At 40.1% G+C, this 18,202-nt stretch overlaps 1 protein-coding gene across 1 annotated transcript in view; it reads right to left on the bottom strand.

Moving 5' to 3' along the window:
• Window positions 1-18,202, bottom strand: part of LOC137049938 (NACHT, LRR and PYD domains-containing protein 3-like) — a 112,766-nt gene that overhangs the window by 27,818 nt on the left and 66,746 nt on the right. Inside the window, exons 7-8 of the mRNA XM_067428681.1 lie at window positions 15,567-15,740; window positions 2,233-2,406 (exon numbers count right to left, since the gene is read on the bottom strand). Coding sequence (XP_067284782.1) covers window positions 2,233-2,406; window positions 15,567-15,740 — 348 coding nt within the window. The remainder of the gene's footprint in view (window positions 1-2,232; window positions 2,407-15,566; window positions 15,741-18,202) is intronic.

Consider the following 18,202-nt stretch of genomic DNA (forward strand, 5'->3'; position numbering starts at 1 on the left):
TTTACACTATGGTTAACGGATGTCAAACTACGGCCTGTGGGTTCGTTTCGGCTCATTCTCTCATTCACTGTAACGTTAGACTATTAAAGCCCTGTCGGAGATTTCACCGCATTGTGTGACAGGAGTCAGGACCATGGACACGCTACACACACGTTACACACACCAGTTAAGTGCACTGCAGAGGCGAGGGCTTTGGGGGTTTGAGCCCCTGCCCTTTCTGAAAATTAATCAAAAGTGCCCCTCTCAACAATCATCATTACTATATTGTGGCCAATGAAACAGAATTGGAACTGTAACAAATGGCGGAAAAGCCGTTTCTTTTTTATTAAGTTTACTAAGCCGTATCTGTCAGTCTGAAATGTCGTTGTCATAACGCTTTGCTATGGGTAGCGTGTGTTTTGCTCGACTGCACGTGGTGGGAGCGGCGGCACTGGTTGTAACTTGAAAAATAATGCTTTATGTATGGTTCTGTTGATGGAGACACGTGCTGGCTCCTCAGTGATAGGCTACACTACAACAGCGATAATAAAAGAAGAACGTGGGCAAAACGGTCTATCTTTGTAAACTGTGTTCAATGCATGCGAGTGCTGCCGTATGACCAGTCATTTTCACCATCATCACCCGGGTATATTCGCCAGAAGACGCGAATGAGAACTCTCTGCAGTGAGAGAAGATCTGTCTCTGCGCTCGTCCAAAAACGCGCACACTTCTCACAGCGCACAAATATTGAGTTCTTCAAGTCTTGCGCTTGAATGAACAAACTCACACAAAAAGTATGTCAGCATGTCGATCTTGATGAGTATCCAAGCAGCCATAGTCTGTATATGCCTTAAGAGGACTGTCTATAGTCGAGAAAGACGATGCATAACCCTGCATTAGGTTTTAAAGGGGCAGTAGCCTTTACTGCCGTCTGTTTAATGTCAAACAAAAGATAAGGACATCACTCACTGCTCTTGATTGAATAGCTTTTTTAAGTTTAAAAAGGATTCATTTTAATTTAAACAGTTAAATGTGCAGTTATTTTACATTTAATCAATTTATTCAATATCTATACCTAAAAACTAATTAACTCGCTGTGTTAGACCTACCTGAAAAATCTGAAAAGCATTCTTTATTTTATTAGTATCTTTGCTCAATAGTATTTATTTGTGCTGCTGCTTGTATTTTAGTTTTTTTGTTCTTATTTTCTTTATTTTTATTTGACAGTAGTTCTGTCCCTGAGCATGGGACTGGGAGGGTAAAAAAGTGAGGGTTGACAGCTTTGAGTCAATGACAGCGAGCTGTGGTTGGACCCTTTTCTTAAAGAATGCACCTGAAATTTGTGCAATAAACATGTTTTTGACAAATATTTCAATTTGTTTGTGGTCTATATAGCCTGCAATTAGCCTATGAGCCCGAGGGCAAGGCTTGAAGACCCAGTCAGTGATGTCACAATATGCTAATTTGTTTAAATTCAAACCTACGTAATCACCATCACCAAAAAGTTACTTTTTTTTTTACATTAAAATTTGAAAAATAAATTAAATAAAAAAATAGATCTACCTACCTACTTTTTTTTTTTTTACTGCAAACCAAAAAAAAAATTTAAGGATGGCCTTAAGGCAAGTCTAAGGTAGCATTCCATGCATTTATCATATTAGTCTGTCAATCAACATTAGAGTGCCACTGTCAGGCAGAATAATGCAAGGACATTATAATTCTGCCACAAGTGTGTCTGATGTGTTCAGCGATTAGGCTATAAAGCATCATAAACTAGCGCAAAGACCCAGAATCTGTCCTACCTAAATTTATGGCCAGGAGCCGCTACTGTACTGTGCATTGTACTTATTTGATGTTTGAGTGTTTTGATTTGTTATTGTTGGGTCTTGTTTCTCCCCATTCCATACCACTGATGTGGGATTGTTCACCTTTACATTGATTTCCGTATTGTCAAATAAACACCATTCACTTCTCATCTCTGCGCTAGAGTCAAATAATTTCCAGTGACTTCCTGACACCATGGAACTTTTATTAATTATATAAAGAATATTTTAGAGAAGATGTTTGGATGATTACTTGTTTTAAAAAATATATTATAGGTGACCCAAACTAACAGCTCTTGCAGAGATGAGTTTGTGAAGCAGCATTTACTGCAGACTGAGCCACTCTTAGGTGTAAAATTCTTGCGTGTAAATGAACACAGTTTCGCGCTTTACTCTGAAACATGCATCTCATCAGTTAATCTATATTTACCTCAGTATCTGCAGCTGACAGTTTGGGCTCTTCAGTCCATCAGAGAGCTGCTTCACTCCAGAATCCTGCAGGTCATTGTTACTCAGGTCCAGCTCTGTCAGGACAGAGTTTGAGGATTGTAGAGCTGAAGACAAACTCTCACAGGACAGAGCAGTGAGATTACAGCACTGCAGCCTGTGTAAAGAACAAAACAAAAAGCCATATTAATGGGTTAATCAAGTAGAGTTCTACTTGAGTAATCTAGAGCACATATTATAACCAGGCCTGTTACATGTCATTTTCTTTCATACTGCTCGGTGTGCTATAGTGCATTCGTTATAGTTAGAAGGACCATCATACGTCACGATGCACCACAACGTCCAATAGAAAAATTCGACTGCAATATCCACCGTTCAACCTTAAGAGGGCAGCACTAAGACGTTTTTACAGCACATATTATAGAACACTTTATACCCAAATGTCAAAACATTTACTCGAATCAATAAAGAGCATTAATAAAGCCCCAGTCTTGCAGATCATTAACTAAAAAAAGTTGGCTAAGGGTTTTGTGGCGAAGGGGGCGTGGTTCTGAGAGGTCTGCAGTGGGAGAGAGAGCTGAGAGCGGAACAGCAGGTAAGTAGGTCAAGCACAGATGACGAACACCTGTTTCTGATTGCAGTAATTGGCAGGGAGAGAGCGCATTTAAGCCGCGGCCGGGAGAGAGAGTTGGCCTGGGACTTTGCATGCACAGCAGAGAAACAGAGACAGACACAGAGAGTCTGATTGAGAAGGAGCGATCCATATCATGGAGAAACTGAGTTATCACACACACACGTGTTTTTTTTGTTTTGAAAAGACTGAATAAAGAAAGCGAGTCCCAGTCAAAGTCCCAGACGTCACTAACACAGTCATTTGGGTGGTAGCTGTTATTTTCTGTAGTTTCAGTCTCAAAAGTAACAAAAGCCAACAGAAACATTTATACTCCAGTAAAGCTGAAATATACTTAAGAACAGGAACAAAGTATTTCTACATTGTCAGTAAACACCAGAGGTCGAAACTTGAAGTGACATTTTTAATTGATCTCACTGTCATTTCATCTTTTTGTGGTAAATTATCATTATCCGGAAGAAATAAATATTCCCCTTCAAAAAATGTCACATTATATCTTGTACTTAAATGAAAACTAAATAATGGATTTGATCCCACACAGACAACAGTGGTGCAATGCTTCCCCTGAAATCTTAGAAAGAATATAAATCGAACATGTCAAAATGTCAAACTTTGTTACTAAAATAAAATAGGAAGCTGCTTGCAGATTCTCACAATTGACTACACTATTGTGTCACAATTGGCACTACACTGAAATCCTCACTTCCAGGTCAAGAAGTTGTCAATCAAAATCTTACTAGCTAATGAGAATCATTTTTTAGCTTGCCTCGCACACACAAGGGATTTGAGCCAGAATGGCACAGATTTATTTTTCCAGTTTCAGAGTTTTTTCGTTAGTGTTTAATTCATATTTGTATTAGTTTATTGAAAAGTTACATTCAAAACATTTGGCACAAATCTAATTCCATATTAGTTAAGTATGGCCAATCTGAGTGCAGAGATTGCATCCACATAGCCTGTGCAGAGAACAAAACAAAGGTAGGGTTTATAATATGGGGTCTGATGTATAAACATTGCATACACACAAAATGTATCAGGATTTATAAAAAATAAACTAGGCGTAAATCTGTGTGCACCGTATGGACACTCTAGACCAGGGGTCTCCAAACTCAGTCCTGGAGGGCTGCTGTCATTGTTAGGACCTTGTAAAGCTGGGCATACACAGATTTTTGTCCGATTTCGAGCCAAATTCTGATTAATGCAGCTCTTTTTTAGATTGGGGCAATTTTCCGCTTTGTCGTGCATTGTTTGTCGTGAGGTGTTTGGGCAGTGTACGGGGGAAAGAAGAGGCAACAAACCTATCCTTATCTGCAATCGGATGAATTTCTGGCATGTCAGGGTATCAGAAGTTAAACCATTTCATTTTTAATGCAGCAAGAAAGAAAACAAAAAGAGGCAGATCTTTATGTTCTGTAGGAAGCTATCAAACTTGCAGCAATTTAGCAAACTATTGCATTCCTCCAGTTCGTGTTGAAAAATGGGTAATCCAAGTCTTCCAAACCACAGTGTAGCCTATCCAGTCAGTGCCTCTTTTATTATTTCAGCTACTTGATTGTTAATTTACTTGTTTCACGTCATTTACTAATTTATCTAACATTAAATTAATGTTATTTTCATGGGAAATGTGAATCGTTGTCCATCATTTGACAATTGGTGATGTCACATTGCAATATTGAAATTAATTTTTCCGTTTTAAATCATGAAGGCGAGTCAGTGGATTCACTACAGAAAGTGAAAGTAAAATCTGACAAGCTTTCGGCATATATTCTCAGAGAGAGAGAGAGAGATAAACTACTCCAGCATATGCTAAAAATGTTAAACTGTCTGTATTTATTATCTTTTATTTATATTTCTTATAATATTTCTGACCTAGGCCTATTTTGTGTTTAACAAGTTGTTTTTGAAATAAAGCTGTGTAGGAATATGTATATTCCAGCACAACAAAGCATCCCCTCTCCGAAACCTGAACCGATCATAAAACCAATCAAGGATACGCCAACTGGCCCAAAGACAACATCTCTCCCCCTTTATCTGCGTTATCTCAAAACCAGCACAAGGACAAGATGAGTCACATGACGTTTATTGCCGACAGGCATACATTCAAATTGTTATCAGGACACAGAGCCGCTAAGAGCTTTTCGAAGGCTCGAAACCAACCCTGACACCATCCAGGACACCCCCCCCCCCTTTTCTTGACCCGTGCATTCCAAAGGCTCTTTGAACATCACACAAAGACCTCACACCAATGCAGACATGAGGAGTTGACTTAAACCAAAGATTCAATAACATGAATTAATCCACCCAATTTAAACATATACCAAGGTATTATGTATATTTTCCTGTGACTTAAAGTTTCACTGTATGCGAGACATGTATTACATATGAATCTTTACTATCTCCTACTCCCATCATGGGAATAGCAAGCTGTTTGATGTCTATGTGATGGATAAATGATTCTCGTCATTTTGATGCAAGGTAAATTTGTGTAAAATGTGATCACAATAGTAAAGTTGGGTCCTTAAAAGTGTATAATCAGACATTACACTAGTGATATGCATGAACAGGAGATGTGTGCCCCAACCCCCCCCCCCCATGTCTTCATCTCCTGTCATTGTCACTTTCACTGCATGCTACATGTTTAGCATATCTATCTCCGTTGGCAAACAGGGCTTCACATGTGATAAATGTAAGGAATTAATCAGGCTGACGGAGATTTCAGATTTAGAGACACGCATCCAAGCTTTATGTGAGAGTAGTGAGCTTTAGATACTGCTTTAGATACTGCTTTGGATGCGACTAGCTTAGTGAACACTCATTGTTTGGTTCCGGCTGAGGCCGCGCAGCAGGGCTGGGTGACGATGAGAAAGCATAGTCGCGGATCAAAAAAACACTCTTCTGTTCCGATTAGAACATCAAACAGGTTCTCCCCACACAGTGACGCACCCACCGAGGATCCTGTTGAAAGTGCCCTAGTTATTGGCGATTCAATTACACGGAATGTGAAAATAGAGACACCAGCCACCATAGTCACATGTTTATCGGGAGCCAGAGCGCGTGACATCAAAGCAAATTTAAAAGTGCTGGCTTAAGCTAATCGTAAATTCTCTAAGATTATTATTGATGTATTCGAACACTAATGATGTTCGACTTCGCCAGTCGGAGATCACCAAAATTAAAATTAAAGAGGTGTGTAAACTCGCAAGTACGATGTCAAAGGCCGTATTTTTCTCTGGTCCTCTCCCTGCGAAAAGGAGTGATGAAATAGTTAGCAGATTATCATCACTCAATGGCTGGTTGTCTAAGTGGTGTCTGCAAAATAACATAGGTTTCATAGACAATTGGAAAAGTTTTTGGGGCAGACCTGACCTGTTGAAGATAGACGGCATTCATCCCTCCTGGGCTGTTGCTGCTCTTCTCTCTAGTAATTTGGCACATAGTCTTAAAGCTAAACCTTGACTCACTGGGGCCCAGGTCAGGAAGCAGACAAACTGGCTAAACCAACCGTCTGCTAGCTGTCCTTTCGCCAAAAACGCTTGTTGTCAATGATATGATTATAGATCATAACTTAGATGTGCTGTGTTTGACAGAAACCTGGCTAAAACCTGACGATTACATTACTTTAAATAAGTCCACCCCCCGAGATTATTGTTACAAACATGAGCCACGTCTGAAAGGTAAAGGGGGAGGTGTTGCTGTAATTTATAATAATATTTTCAGTATTACTCAGAAGTCTAGTTTCAAATATAATTCCTTTGAAGTTTTGGTGCTTTATGTAACGCTGTGTAGTGTAAATGATAAATCGCGTTTGACATTTGTGTTGGCTACTGTATACAGGCCACCAGGGCACAATACAGACTTTATCAGAGAATTTGCTGGTTTTGTATCGGAGTTAGTATCAGCTGTAGATAAAGTACTAATTGTTGGGGATCTTAATATCCACGTAGACAATGAAAAAGACGCATTGGGATTGGCATTTAGAGACATTCTAAACTCTATTGGAGTTAGACAACACGTATCGGGACCCACTCATCGCCTTAATCATACTTTAGATCTAATAATGTCACATGGAATAAATGTTGATACTGTTAAAATTCTGCAGCAGAGCGATGACATCTCAGATCATTACCTAATATCATGTATACTTAATTTACCTAAGGCTGCAAAGCCATCCCCTCGCTTCAAATATGGCAGGACGATAACCGCTGCGACTAAAGATTGCTTTGTACATAATCTTCCTCATCAGTTCCATCTCCTCAGCATTACAGATAGCCAAGAGGAACTTGATGCTGCAACAGAAACTATTGACTCTCTCTTTACTAGCACTTTAGACATAGTTGCTCCCCAGTGCTTAAAGAAGATTAAAGCAAATAATCCAACGCCGTGGTACAACGAGCACACTCGGGCCCTAAAAACAGCAGCCAGAAAAATGGAGCGCAGCTGGAAGAAAACAAAACTGGAGGTTTTTCGCAATTTGTAGAAAGAGAGCATGATGGCATATAGAAAGGCCATAAAAACTGCTAGATCTGCTTATTTCTCAACTCTTTTAGAAGAAAACAAACACAACCCTAAGTATGTATTCGATACAGTGGCTAAATTATCAAAAAATAAAGCTTCAGCTTCTGACGTTTGTAAACAACACAGCAGTAATGACTTTATGAACTTCTTTACTAGTAAGATTGATAATATTAGGAATAAAATTATAACCATGCAGCCGTCTATTACAGTATCACTTCAGACAGAGCATTGTAGTGTCACTGAGGAAAAATTACACTCATTCACTACTATAGGAGGAGAAGAATTGGCTAAACTTGTTAAATCATCAAAATCAACAACATGTATGCTTGACCCTATACCGACTAGGCTATTAAAAGAGATACTTTCAGAGGTCATAGATCCTCTGCTTAATATCATTAATTCATCTTTGACATTAGGATATGTACCGAAAACTTTTAAGTTGGCTATAATTAAACCACTTATTAAAAAACTGCAACTTGATCCTAAAGAATTAGTCAATTACAGGCCAATCTCGAATCTACCGTTTCTATCAAAAATACTAGAAAAGGCCGTGTCTTCACAATTATGTTCCTATTTAGAAAGAAATGGTATATGTGAGGATTTCCAGTCAGGATTTAGACCGTATCATAGCACTGAGACTGCTCTAATTAGAGTTACAAATGATTTACTCTTATCATCTGATCGTGGTTGAGTCTCTCTATTAGTGTTACTCGATCTTAGCGCTGCATTCGATACCATCGATCACAATATTCTTCTGAATAGACTTGAAAATTATGTTGCCGTTAGTGGAACTGCTTTGGCATGGTTTAAATCGTACTTATCTGACCGTTATCAGTTTGTAGCAGTAAATGAAGAGATGTCACACCGATCACAAGTTCAGTATGGGGTACCGCAAGGCTCAGTGTTAGGACCGCTGCTCTTCACCCTGTATCTGCTCCACTGGGAGATATCATTAGGAAACATGGCGTTAGTTTTCATTGTTATGCTGACGATACTCAGCTCTATATTTCCTCACGCCCTGACGAAACCTACCAATTCACAAGATTAACGGAATGCATAACTGATATAAAAAATTGGATGAATAGTAATTTCCTGCAACTTAATTCAGATAAAACTGAATTTTTAATTATTGGACAGAAAAGCTCCACAAGTATTAACCGAGAATACTGTCTAACACTTGATGACTGCTCTGTCAAGCCCTCGTCGTCAGTGAGGAACCTGGGTGTGCTCTTTGATACCAATCTTTCATTTGAAAGCCACGTTACTAGCATCTGTAAAACCGCATTCTATCATCTTAAAAATATATCTAAATTACGGCACATGCTTTCAATGCAAAATGCTGAACAGTTAGTACATGCGTTCATGAGCTCAAGGCTAGATTATTGTAATGCTCTACTGGGTGGTTGCCCTGCTCGCTTAATAAACAAACTCCAGCTGGTCCAAAACGCAGCAGCTCGAGTTCTTACTAGAACCAGGAAGTATGATCATATTAGTCCAGTTCTGTCAACACTTCACTGGCTCCCTATTAAACATCGCATACATTTTAAAATCTTGCTTATTACTTACAAAGCACTAAAGAGTTTAGCTCCCCAGTACTTAAGCGAGCTCTTAACACATTATACTCCATCACGTCTATTGTGGTCTCAAAACTCTGGCCAGTTGATAATACCTAGAATATCTAAATCAACTGCAGGCGGTCGATCATTTTCCTATTTAGCACCTAAACTGTGGAATAGTCTTCCTAGCATTGTTCGGGAAGCAGACACACTCTGTCAGTTTAAATCTAGAATAAAAACACATCTCTTTACTATGGCATACACATAGAACATTTTTAACTTTCTTTATTCAAATCAATTGACTGATTGTTAGGCTGCATTAACTAGGTCAGCCGGAACCGGGAACACTTCCCATAACACCTGATGTACTCGTTACATCATAAAAAGAGTGGCATCTATGCTAATGTTAGTCTCGGATCTGGGCCCTGTCCGGATCGGATGGTGGACCTCCCTGGACATGACCAACGCATCCTGGAGTGTCTGCTGAGCCGTGTCAAATGGTGTCTCCTCCGAATTTTCCTCACTGGCACGACATGCTCAAAACCCGTCTTCGGCGCAATAATTCCGATCTTTCATGTATTCACACTCTTGTGTAATCGACGCCCCATCCTAAATAAATCCGTCTCTTCCGTGATACCCTGAAATTTTGAATATTCCAATCTAATATGATTTCCGACCTGTAAGGTTGCCAGAATAATAATCCTCCACGGTGTGTTAATAGGCCAGAGGAGAACTGGCACCCCAACTGAGTCTGGTTTCTCCCAAGGTTTATTTTTCTCCATCATGCCCCGATGGAGTTTTGGTTCCTTGCCACTGTCGCCTTTGGCTTGGCTTGCTCAGTTGGGGACACTAAAAATATGATTAAAGTTATTCAACTTATTATACAAATTAAATGTATGAATTAGGTCTTATTTAATTCTATAAACTATAATACTGATCTGCCAACATTGTCTCTCTATGATAAATTAAAATAAGCTGATAACATCACTGTTTTCTCCAGTACGACTGTACAGCCAAATCTAATTTTGTCACAATATTATCTTGTTTGACACTGTGAAGCTGCTTTGACACAATCGTGATTGTAAAAGCGCTATAGAAATAAAGTTGATTGATTGATCATGCGGACCTTTCCTGCCTACACGCAGCGTCCTCCGAGCTACCCAGAGCTCTTCATCACCACACTCCAAAACTCCGTCTGAACCTCGCTGTAAAAAACTTCTTGGAGTCCGCGCAGTGGTACCACAGACATGCCCGTCGCGTAGCAACCAGCTAACGCCATCCAGGATCCGGCTTTTCACCCCGCAAAACCAACTATTTGTCCCTCTGACCACAACAACTGACCACCAGCTGAGCAACGCCGTGCTAAGAGGAACCCATGCTTGTAAGAGCATTCAAACGCAAGTACATGACTCTTCATTCTGGCTGAACTGGTAAAAATCATATCTAAGCGAACAAACTAAGGTTGACCTGCTAGTATATTGATTCTCAGGTTGTGGCTAAGAAATCATTGGGACTTCACTCCTTTCCATTAACAAACATCCCTCAACTGTATGAATGTGTGCTTTTGTTATTTTCTGTGTGTTTAGAATAGTCCAATAAACTTTTGTTTACCTTTTTCATCTATACACGTGTCTTTGGCTATGTGTTTATAAGTTACTGCCTCAAACTGATCGATTGTGTTACCTAAGCTCACAAACAGTGAACATAAAATTGATATTATTGCCGTTGTAGCGGGTAATATCCCAATTCAGGATTGATAATGTACACTGAAAAAAGTATAACATTAGTGTTGTTCGTTTAATGTGTATTTTCCCATTGAAATAGCTTAAAATTGATAATTTTTTCAGACCCATCCAGCCAGGCTCTGAGACAGAACAACAAGGAACATTGATAAGGTAAGATAAAATTTGTCTACCATTAAAGGGGGGGTGAAATGCTGTTTCATGCATACTGATCTTTTTACACTGTTAAAGACTTGGAATCCCATACTAAACATAGACAAAGTTTCAAAAGTTAAGGTGGACGTTTGATGGGAGTATTTCTTTGTCAAAAATACTACTTCCGGTTAGTCATAAGTTTCGGCAAGTTTTTTGAGATCATGCGTCCCCTTTGACGTTAATGGGGGCGGAATTTCCTTGTATGGGCCTTACGGACAATTCTACCGGAAGCGCGTGAGAGAGAGCGAGGGAGAGAGCGAAAGCAACAGCCTACGCCCATCAAAGCGCTGGCTTGTAGGATGCTAAACAGGTGATATAACCAGTAGCTACTGACTTACCCACTGATAGGCCGGCGGTCGATCTGTATTAGCACTTTCCTCACGCGACGGGCGAATCACTTTCCTCACAGAGCGACTCACTTTCCTCACGCGGCAGGCGAATCACTTTCCTCACAGAGCGACTCACTTTCCTCACGCGGCGGGCGAATCACTTTCCTCACTGAGCGAATCACTTTCCTCACAGAGCGAATCACTTTCCTCACAGAGCGATTCACTTTCCTCACGCGGCGGGCGAATCACTTTCCTCACTGAGCGAATCACTTTCCTCACAGAGCGAATCACTTTCCTCACGCGCCGGGCGAATCACTTTCCTCACTGAGCGAATCACTTTCCTCACAGAGCGAATCACTTTCCTCACAGAGCGAATCACTTTCCTCACAGAGCGACTCACTTTCCTCACGCGGCGGGCGAATCACTTTCCTCACTGAGCGAATCACTTTCCTCACAGAGCGAATCACTTTCCTCACGCGGCGGGCGAATCACTTTCCTCACTGAGCGAATCACTTTCCTCACAGAGCGAATCACTTTCCTCACGCGGCGGGCGAATCACTTTCCTCACTGAGCGAATCACTTTCCTCACAGAGCGAATCACTTTCCTCACAGAGCGAATCACTTTCCTCACAGAGCGAATCACTTTCCTCACGCGGTGGGTGAATCACTTTCCTCACAGAGCGAATCACTTTCCTCACTGCAGCGCGCTGCTGCACACGTCATTATTTAGCTCCGCTCACACGACACGCCCCCACCCGCTCGGCTTTTTTCGGAAAGACTCGGAACAGCGCATCTTTCTTATATAATTATAAAAAAAATAAAGACTTTTCGGAGATATGCAGGATGCAATGCTACTCTATAGGTACTCAAGATTGACATGACACTGACTGAAACTGAGTGTTTCACCCCCCCTTTAACGTTTTTACCTCAAGTATATCTGACGGGTCTTAATTCTGGCCGTAATTAGCGCTAACGCTTGATAGCGTGTAAATTCATTTTTTAAGATAGCACTGGAAATGTTCGCAATCTTCATTCAAACTATAACGTTCAGTTATTTTAGCCCCCCATTGGGTGGGTGAGTAATAACGTAAATGCATGCAAACTATCTAAATGCATTTTGTGGTGGCATTGACCTAGCCTGGTTTTACCAGACTCTCGTACATTTCATTTGTGCATAGAGTCTGGCCACTCTCCATTGACAAGGGTTTATTTCCGCGAAGGCGGGTACTCTGTTGAAGTTTAAAAAAATTGGATCTGCCCTGAGCCACTCTGGATCTGCCGTAACCAATCGAACAAAAAACATTTCAAATGCATCTGCAAACTATTTTCTTGTCATGTATTTCATCATTGAGGATTTCTTAAAAATATTATGTAAACATCTACATAATATGTAAACATCCTGTAAGATCTTGTCTAATCTTGTTCTCGTGAACCCAATCTCGTGTCTTGTCTCGTCTCGAGAGATAAGGGCCTCATTACACCCCTAATAATAACTAATTTTACAGTGGAAATGAGCACTATATAAATGAAGATGACTTGACTGCAGCATGTTCTAATTGAGATCCAATGGCACAGATTTCAGACTATGGAAAGCCTTATTTTCTTGTTACTTCACGTAAACCTCACTTCAGACCAAGCCGACATCAGTCCGCTTCAGCTATGTGTCTGCATCAGGTCAGTAATTAGTTGGCATGTTTTATATATTCTTTCTATGTGAGTAGTGTATCAAATTATGATTTCAAACAATGAAAGTCACATAACTTGTAATATTCTAAACCATCAGTCTGTGGTAATAAATACTACATTAGGTCATCCTTAACAATATTGTTGTTTGCCGTATTCCGACCGACCCTGTCAATTTAGGGCCGACTCAATTTTTTTTTTTCCCTTTTAGTCCGACCAACTTGCCGGTTGTAAATTTGCTTTAAGACCGACCAATTTCTTTTTTTACTCTTCAAACAACGAATACAAAAGTATTACGAATACAAAAATAAAAACGAATACAAAAATAATATGAAATATATTTTAGGAAGTATTATAAATATATAAATTGCCTAGGCCTACATACAAACGAAGGCTACGTTCTTTCTTTTATAGAAAAACCCGTGACGTCATCTATGTTTACACTATGGTTAACGGATGTCAAACTACGGCCTGTGGGTTCGTTTCGGCTCATTCTCTCATTCACTGTAACGTTAGACTATTAAAGCCCTGTCGGAGATTTCACCGCATTGTGTGACAGGAGTCAGGACCATGGACACGCTACACACACGTTACACACACCATGCAAGAGCACTGCAGAGGCGAGGGCTTTGGGGGTTTGAGCCCCTGCCCTTTCTGAAAATTAATCAAAAGTGCCCCTCTCAACAATCATCATTACTATATTGTGGCCAATAAAACAGAATTGGAACTGTAACAAATGGCGGAAAAGCCGTTTCTTTTTTATTAAGTTTACTAAGCCGTATCTGTCAGTCTGAAATGTCGTTGTCATAACGCTTTGCTATGGGTAGCGTGTGTTTTGCTCGACTGCGCGTGGTGGGAGCGGCGGCACTGGTTGTAACTTGAAAAATAATGCTTTATGTATGGTTCTGTTGATGGAGACACGTGCTGGCTCCTCAGTGATAGGCTACACTACAACAGCGATAATAAAAGAAGAACGTGGGCAAAACGGTCTATCTTTGTAAACTGTGTTCAATGCATGCGAGTGCTGCCGTATGACCAGTCATTTTCACCATCATCACCCGGGTATATTCGCCAGAAGACGCGAATGAGAACTCTCTGCAGTGAGAGAAGATCTGTCTCTGCGCTCGTCCAAAAACGCGCACACTTCTCACAGCGCACAAATATTGAGTTCTTCAAGTCTTGCGCTTGAATGAACAAACTCACACAAAAAGTATGTCAGCATGTCGATCTTGATGAGTATCCAAGCAGCCATAGTCTGTATATGCCTTAAGAGGACTGTCTATAGTAGAGAAAGACGATGCATAACCCTGCATTAGGTTTTAAAGGGGCAGTAGCCTTTACTGCCGTCTGTTTAATGTCAAACAAAAGATAAGGACATCACTCACTGCTCTTGATTGAATAGCTTTTTTAAGTTTAAAAAGGATTCATTTTAATTTAAACAGTTAAATGTGCAGTTATTTTACATTTAATCAATTTATTCAATATCTATACCTAAAAACTAATTAACTCGCTGTGTTAGACCTACCTGAAAAATCTGAAAAGCATTCTTTATTTTATTAGTATCTTTGCTCAATAGTATTTATTTGTGCTGCTGCTTGTATTTTAGTTTTTTTGTTCTTATTTTCTTTATTTTTATTTGACAGTAGTTCTGTCCCTGAGCATGGGACTGGGAGGGTAAAAAAGTGAGGGTTGACAGCTTTGAGTCAATGACAGCGAGCTGTGGTTGGACCCTTTTCTTAAAGAATGCACCTGAAATTTGTGCAATAAACATGTTTTTGACAAATATTTCAATTTGTTTGTGGTCTATATAGCCTGCAATCAGCCTATGAGCCCGAGGGCAAGGCTTAAAGACCCAGTCAGTGATGTCACAATATGCTAATTTGTTTAAATTCAAACCTACGTAATCACCATCACCAAAAAGTTACTTTTTTTTTTACATTAAAATTTGAAAAAAAAAAAAAAAAAAAGAGATCTACCTACCGACGCTTTTTTTTTTTTTTACTGCAAACCAAAAAAAAAATTTAAGGATGGCCTTAAGGCAAGTCTAAGGTAGCATTCCATGCATTTATCATATTAGTCTGTCAATCAACATTAGAGTGCCACTGTCAGGCAGAATAATGCAAGGACATTATAATTCTGCCACAAGTGTGTCTGATGTGTTCAGCGATTAGGCTATAAAGCATCATAAACTAGCGCAAAGACCCAGAATCTGTCCTACCTAAATTTATGGCCAGGAGCCGCTACTGTACTGTGCATTGTACTTATTTGATGTTTGAGTGTTTTGATTTGTTATTGTTGGGTCTTGTTTCTCCCCATTCCATACCACTGATGTGGGATTGTTCACCTTTACATTGATTTCCGTATTGTCAAATAAACACCATTCACTTCTCATCTCTGCGCTAGGGTCTAATAATTTCCAGTGACTTCCTGACACCATGGAACTTTTATTAATTATATAAAGAATATTTTAGAGATGTTTGGATGATTACTTGTTTTAAAAAATATATTATAGGTGACCCAAACTAACAGCTCTTGCAGAGATGAGTTTGTGAAGCAGCATTTACTGCAGACTGAGCCACTCTTAGGTGTAAAATTCTTGCGTGTAAATGAACACAGTTTCGCGCTTTACTCTGAAACATGCATCTCATCAGTTAATCTATATTTACCTCAGTATCTGCAGCTGACAGTTTGGGCTCTTCAGTCCATCAGAGAGCTGCTTCACTCCAGAATCCTGCAGATCATTGTTACTCAGGTCCAGCTCTGTCAGGACAGAGTTTGAGGATTGTAGAGCTGAAGACAAACTCTCACAGGACAGAGCAGTGAGATTACAGCACTGAAGCCTGTGTAAAGAACAAAACAAAAAGCCATATTAATGGGTTAATCAAGTAGAGTTCTACTTGAGTAATCTGGAGCACATATTATAACCAGGCCTGTTACATGTCATTTTCTTTCATACTGCTCGGTGTGCTATAGTGCATTCGTTATAGTTAGAAGGACCATCATACGTCACGATGCACCACAACGTCCAATAGGAAAATTCGACTGCAATATCCACCGTTCAACCTTAAGAGGGCAGCACTAAGACGTTTTTACAGCACATATTATAGAACACTTTATACCCAAATGTCAAAACATTTACTCGAATCAATAAAGAGCATTAATAAAGCCCCAGTCTTGCAGATCATTAACTAAAAAAAGTTGGCTAAGGCCGGAGACACACTGCAAGCGTGGCGTTTTTGCTGCGTGTCAGCCGCGGGGCGGCTGCCTGGGGTTTTCTCTGCCTTTGCACACCAGAAGCGTGTCTGACGCGGCGCTGCTGCTGCTGGGAAGCCCTATACTTCATGTTAAATATAAATATATTGCCTATTGATACAGCAAAGACAACGTCGGCAGCCTATTGACCATATATATATGGTATTGACGGCAAAATAGGCTACAGAATATTTCGTTCTGTATTGACAGGTTTAATATTTCAAAATCGATAATTATGTTGTTTTTTAATTATTACAAGTAGGCCTATATCTGCATTTATGTTAACCTAAAGACTTTCAAACATGAAAATGTCATTTATTAATATGTATTCATGTCAAAATGGCATATAAACATATTTTCCTATGCTATTTTGCCTAGAAACGCTTCCAACACGCTCGCGTGTCGCGTGAAAAATAGGCGTCTCTTCTATTTGAAGCATGCACGCGTTTTCCGCGCGGCTCGGACCGCGTGTGAGCCGCGCGGCTGCCGCAGGCAGTATGTAAGCGCTAACCGGTTAACATGGGAGCCGAAATAAAAACGGACACGCCACGCAGCCGAGACGCTCACGACACGCTTGCAGTGTGTCCCCGGCCTAAGGGTTTTGTGGCGAAGGGGGCGTGGTTCTGAGAGGTCTGCAGTGGGAGAGATAGCTGAGAGCGGAACAGCAGGTAAGTAGGTCAAGCACAGATGACGAACACCTGTTTCTGATTGCAGTAATTGGCAGGGAGAGAGCGCATTTAAGCCGCGGCCGGGAGAGAGAGTTGGACTGGGACTTTGCATGCACAGCAGAAAAACAGAGACAGACACAGAGAGTCTGATTGAGAAGGAGCGATCCATATCATGGAGAAACTGAGTTATCACACACACACGTGTTGTTTTTGTTTTGAAAAGACTGAATAAAGAAAGCGAGTCCCAGTCAAAGTCCCAGACGTCACTAACACAGTCATTTGGGTGGTAGCTGTTATTTTCTGTAGTTTCAGTCTCAAAAGTAACAAAAGCCAACAGAAACATTTATACTCCAGTAAAGCTGAAATATACTTAAGAACAGGAACAAAGTATTTCTACATTGTCAGTAAACACCAGAGGTCGAAACTTGAAGTGACATTTTTAATTGATCTCACTGTCATTTCATCTTTTTGTGGTAAATTATCATTATCCGGAAGAAATAAATATTCCCCTTCAAAAAATGTCACATTATATCTTGTACTTAAATGAAAACTAAATAATGGATTTGATCCCACACAGACAACAGTGGTGCAATGCTTCCCCTGAAATCTTAGAAAGAATATAAATCGAACAGTTCAAAATGTCAAACTTTGTTACTAAAATAAAATAGGAAGCTGCTTGCAGATTCTCACAATTGACTACACTATTGTGTCACAATTGGCACTACACTGAAATCCTCACTTCCAGGTCAAGAAGTTGTCAATCAAAATCTTACTAGCTAATGAGAATCATTTTTTAGCTTGCCTCGCACACACAAGGGATTTGAGCCAGAATGGCACAGATTTATTTTTCCAGTTTCAGAGTTTTTTCGTTAGTGTTTAATTCATATTTGTATTAGTTTATTGAAAAGTTACATTCAAAACATTTGGCACAAATCTAATTCCATATTAGTTAAGTATGGCCAATCTGAGTGCAGAGATTGCATCCACATAGCCTGTGCAGAGAACAAAACAAAGGTAGGGTTTATAATATGGGGTCTGATGTATAAACATTGCATACACACAAAATGTATCAGGATTTATAAAAAATAAACTAGGCGTAAATCTGTGTGCACCGTATGGACACTCTAGACCAGGGGTCTCCAAACTCAGTCCTGGAGGGCTGCTGTCATTGTTAGGACCTTGTAAAGCTGGGCATACACAGATTTTTGTCCGATTTCGAGCCAAATTCTGATTAATGCAGCTCTTTTTTAGATTGGGGCAATTTTCCGCTTTGTCGTGCATTGTTTGTCGTGAGGTGTTTGGGCAGTGTACGGGGGAAAGAAGAGGCAACAAACCTATCCTTATCTGCAATCGGATGAATTTCTGGCATGTCAGGGTATCAG

The sequence above is a fragment of the Pseudorasbora parva genome, chromosome 20 (assembly GCF_024679245.1).
Source record: "Pseudorasbora parva isolate DD20220531a chromosome 20, ASM2467924v1, whole genome shotgun sequence".
Taxonomy (NCBI): domain Eukaryota; kingdom Metazoa; phylum Chordata; class Actinopteri; order Cypriniformes; family Gobionidae; genus Pseudorasbora; species Pseudorasbora parva.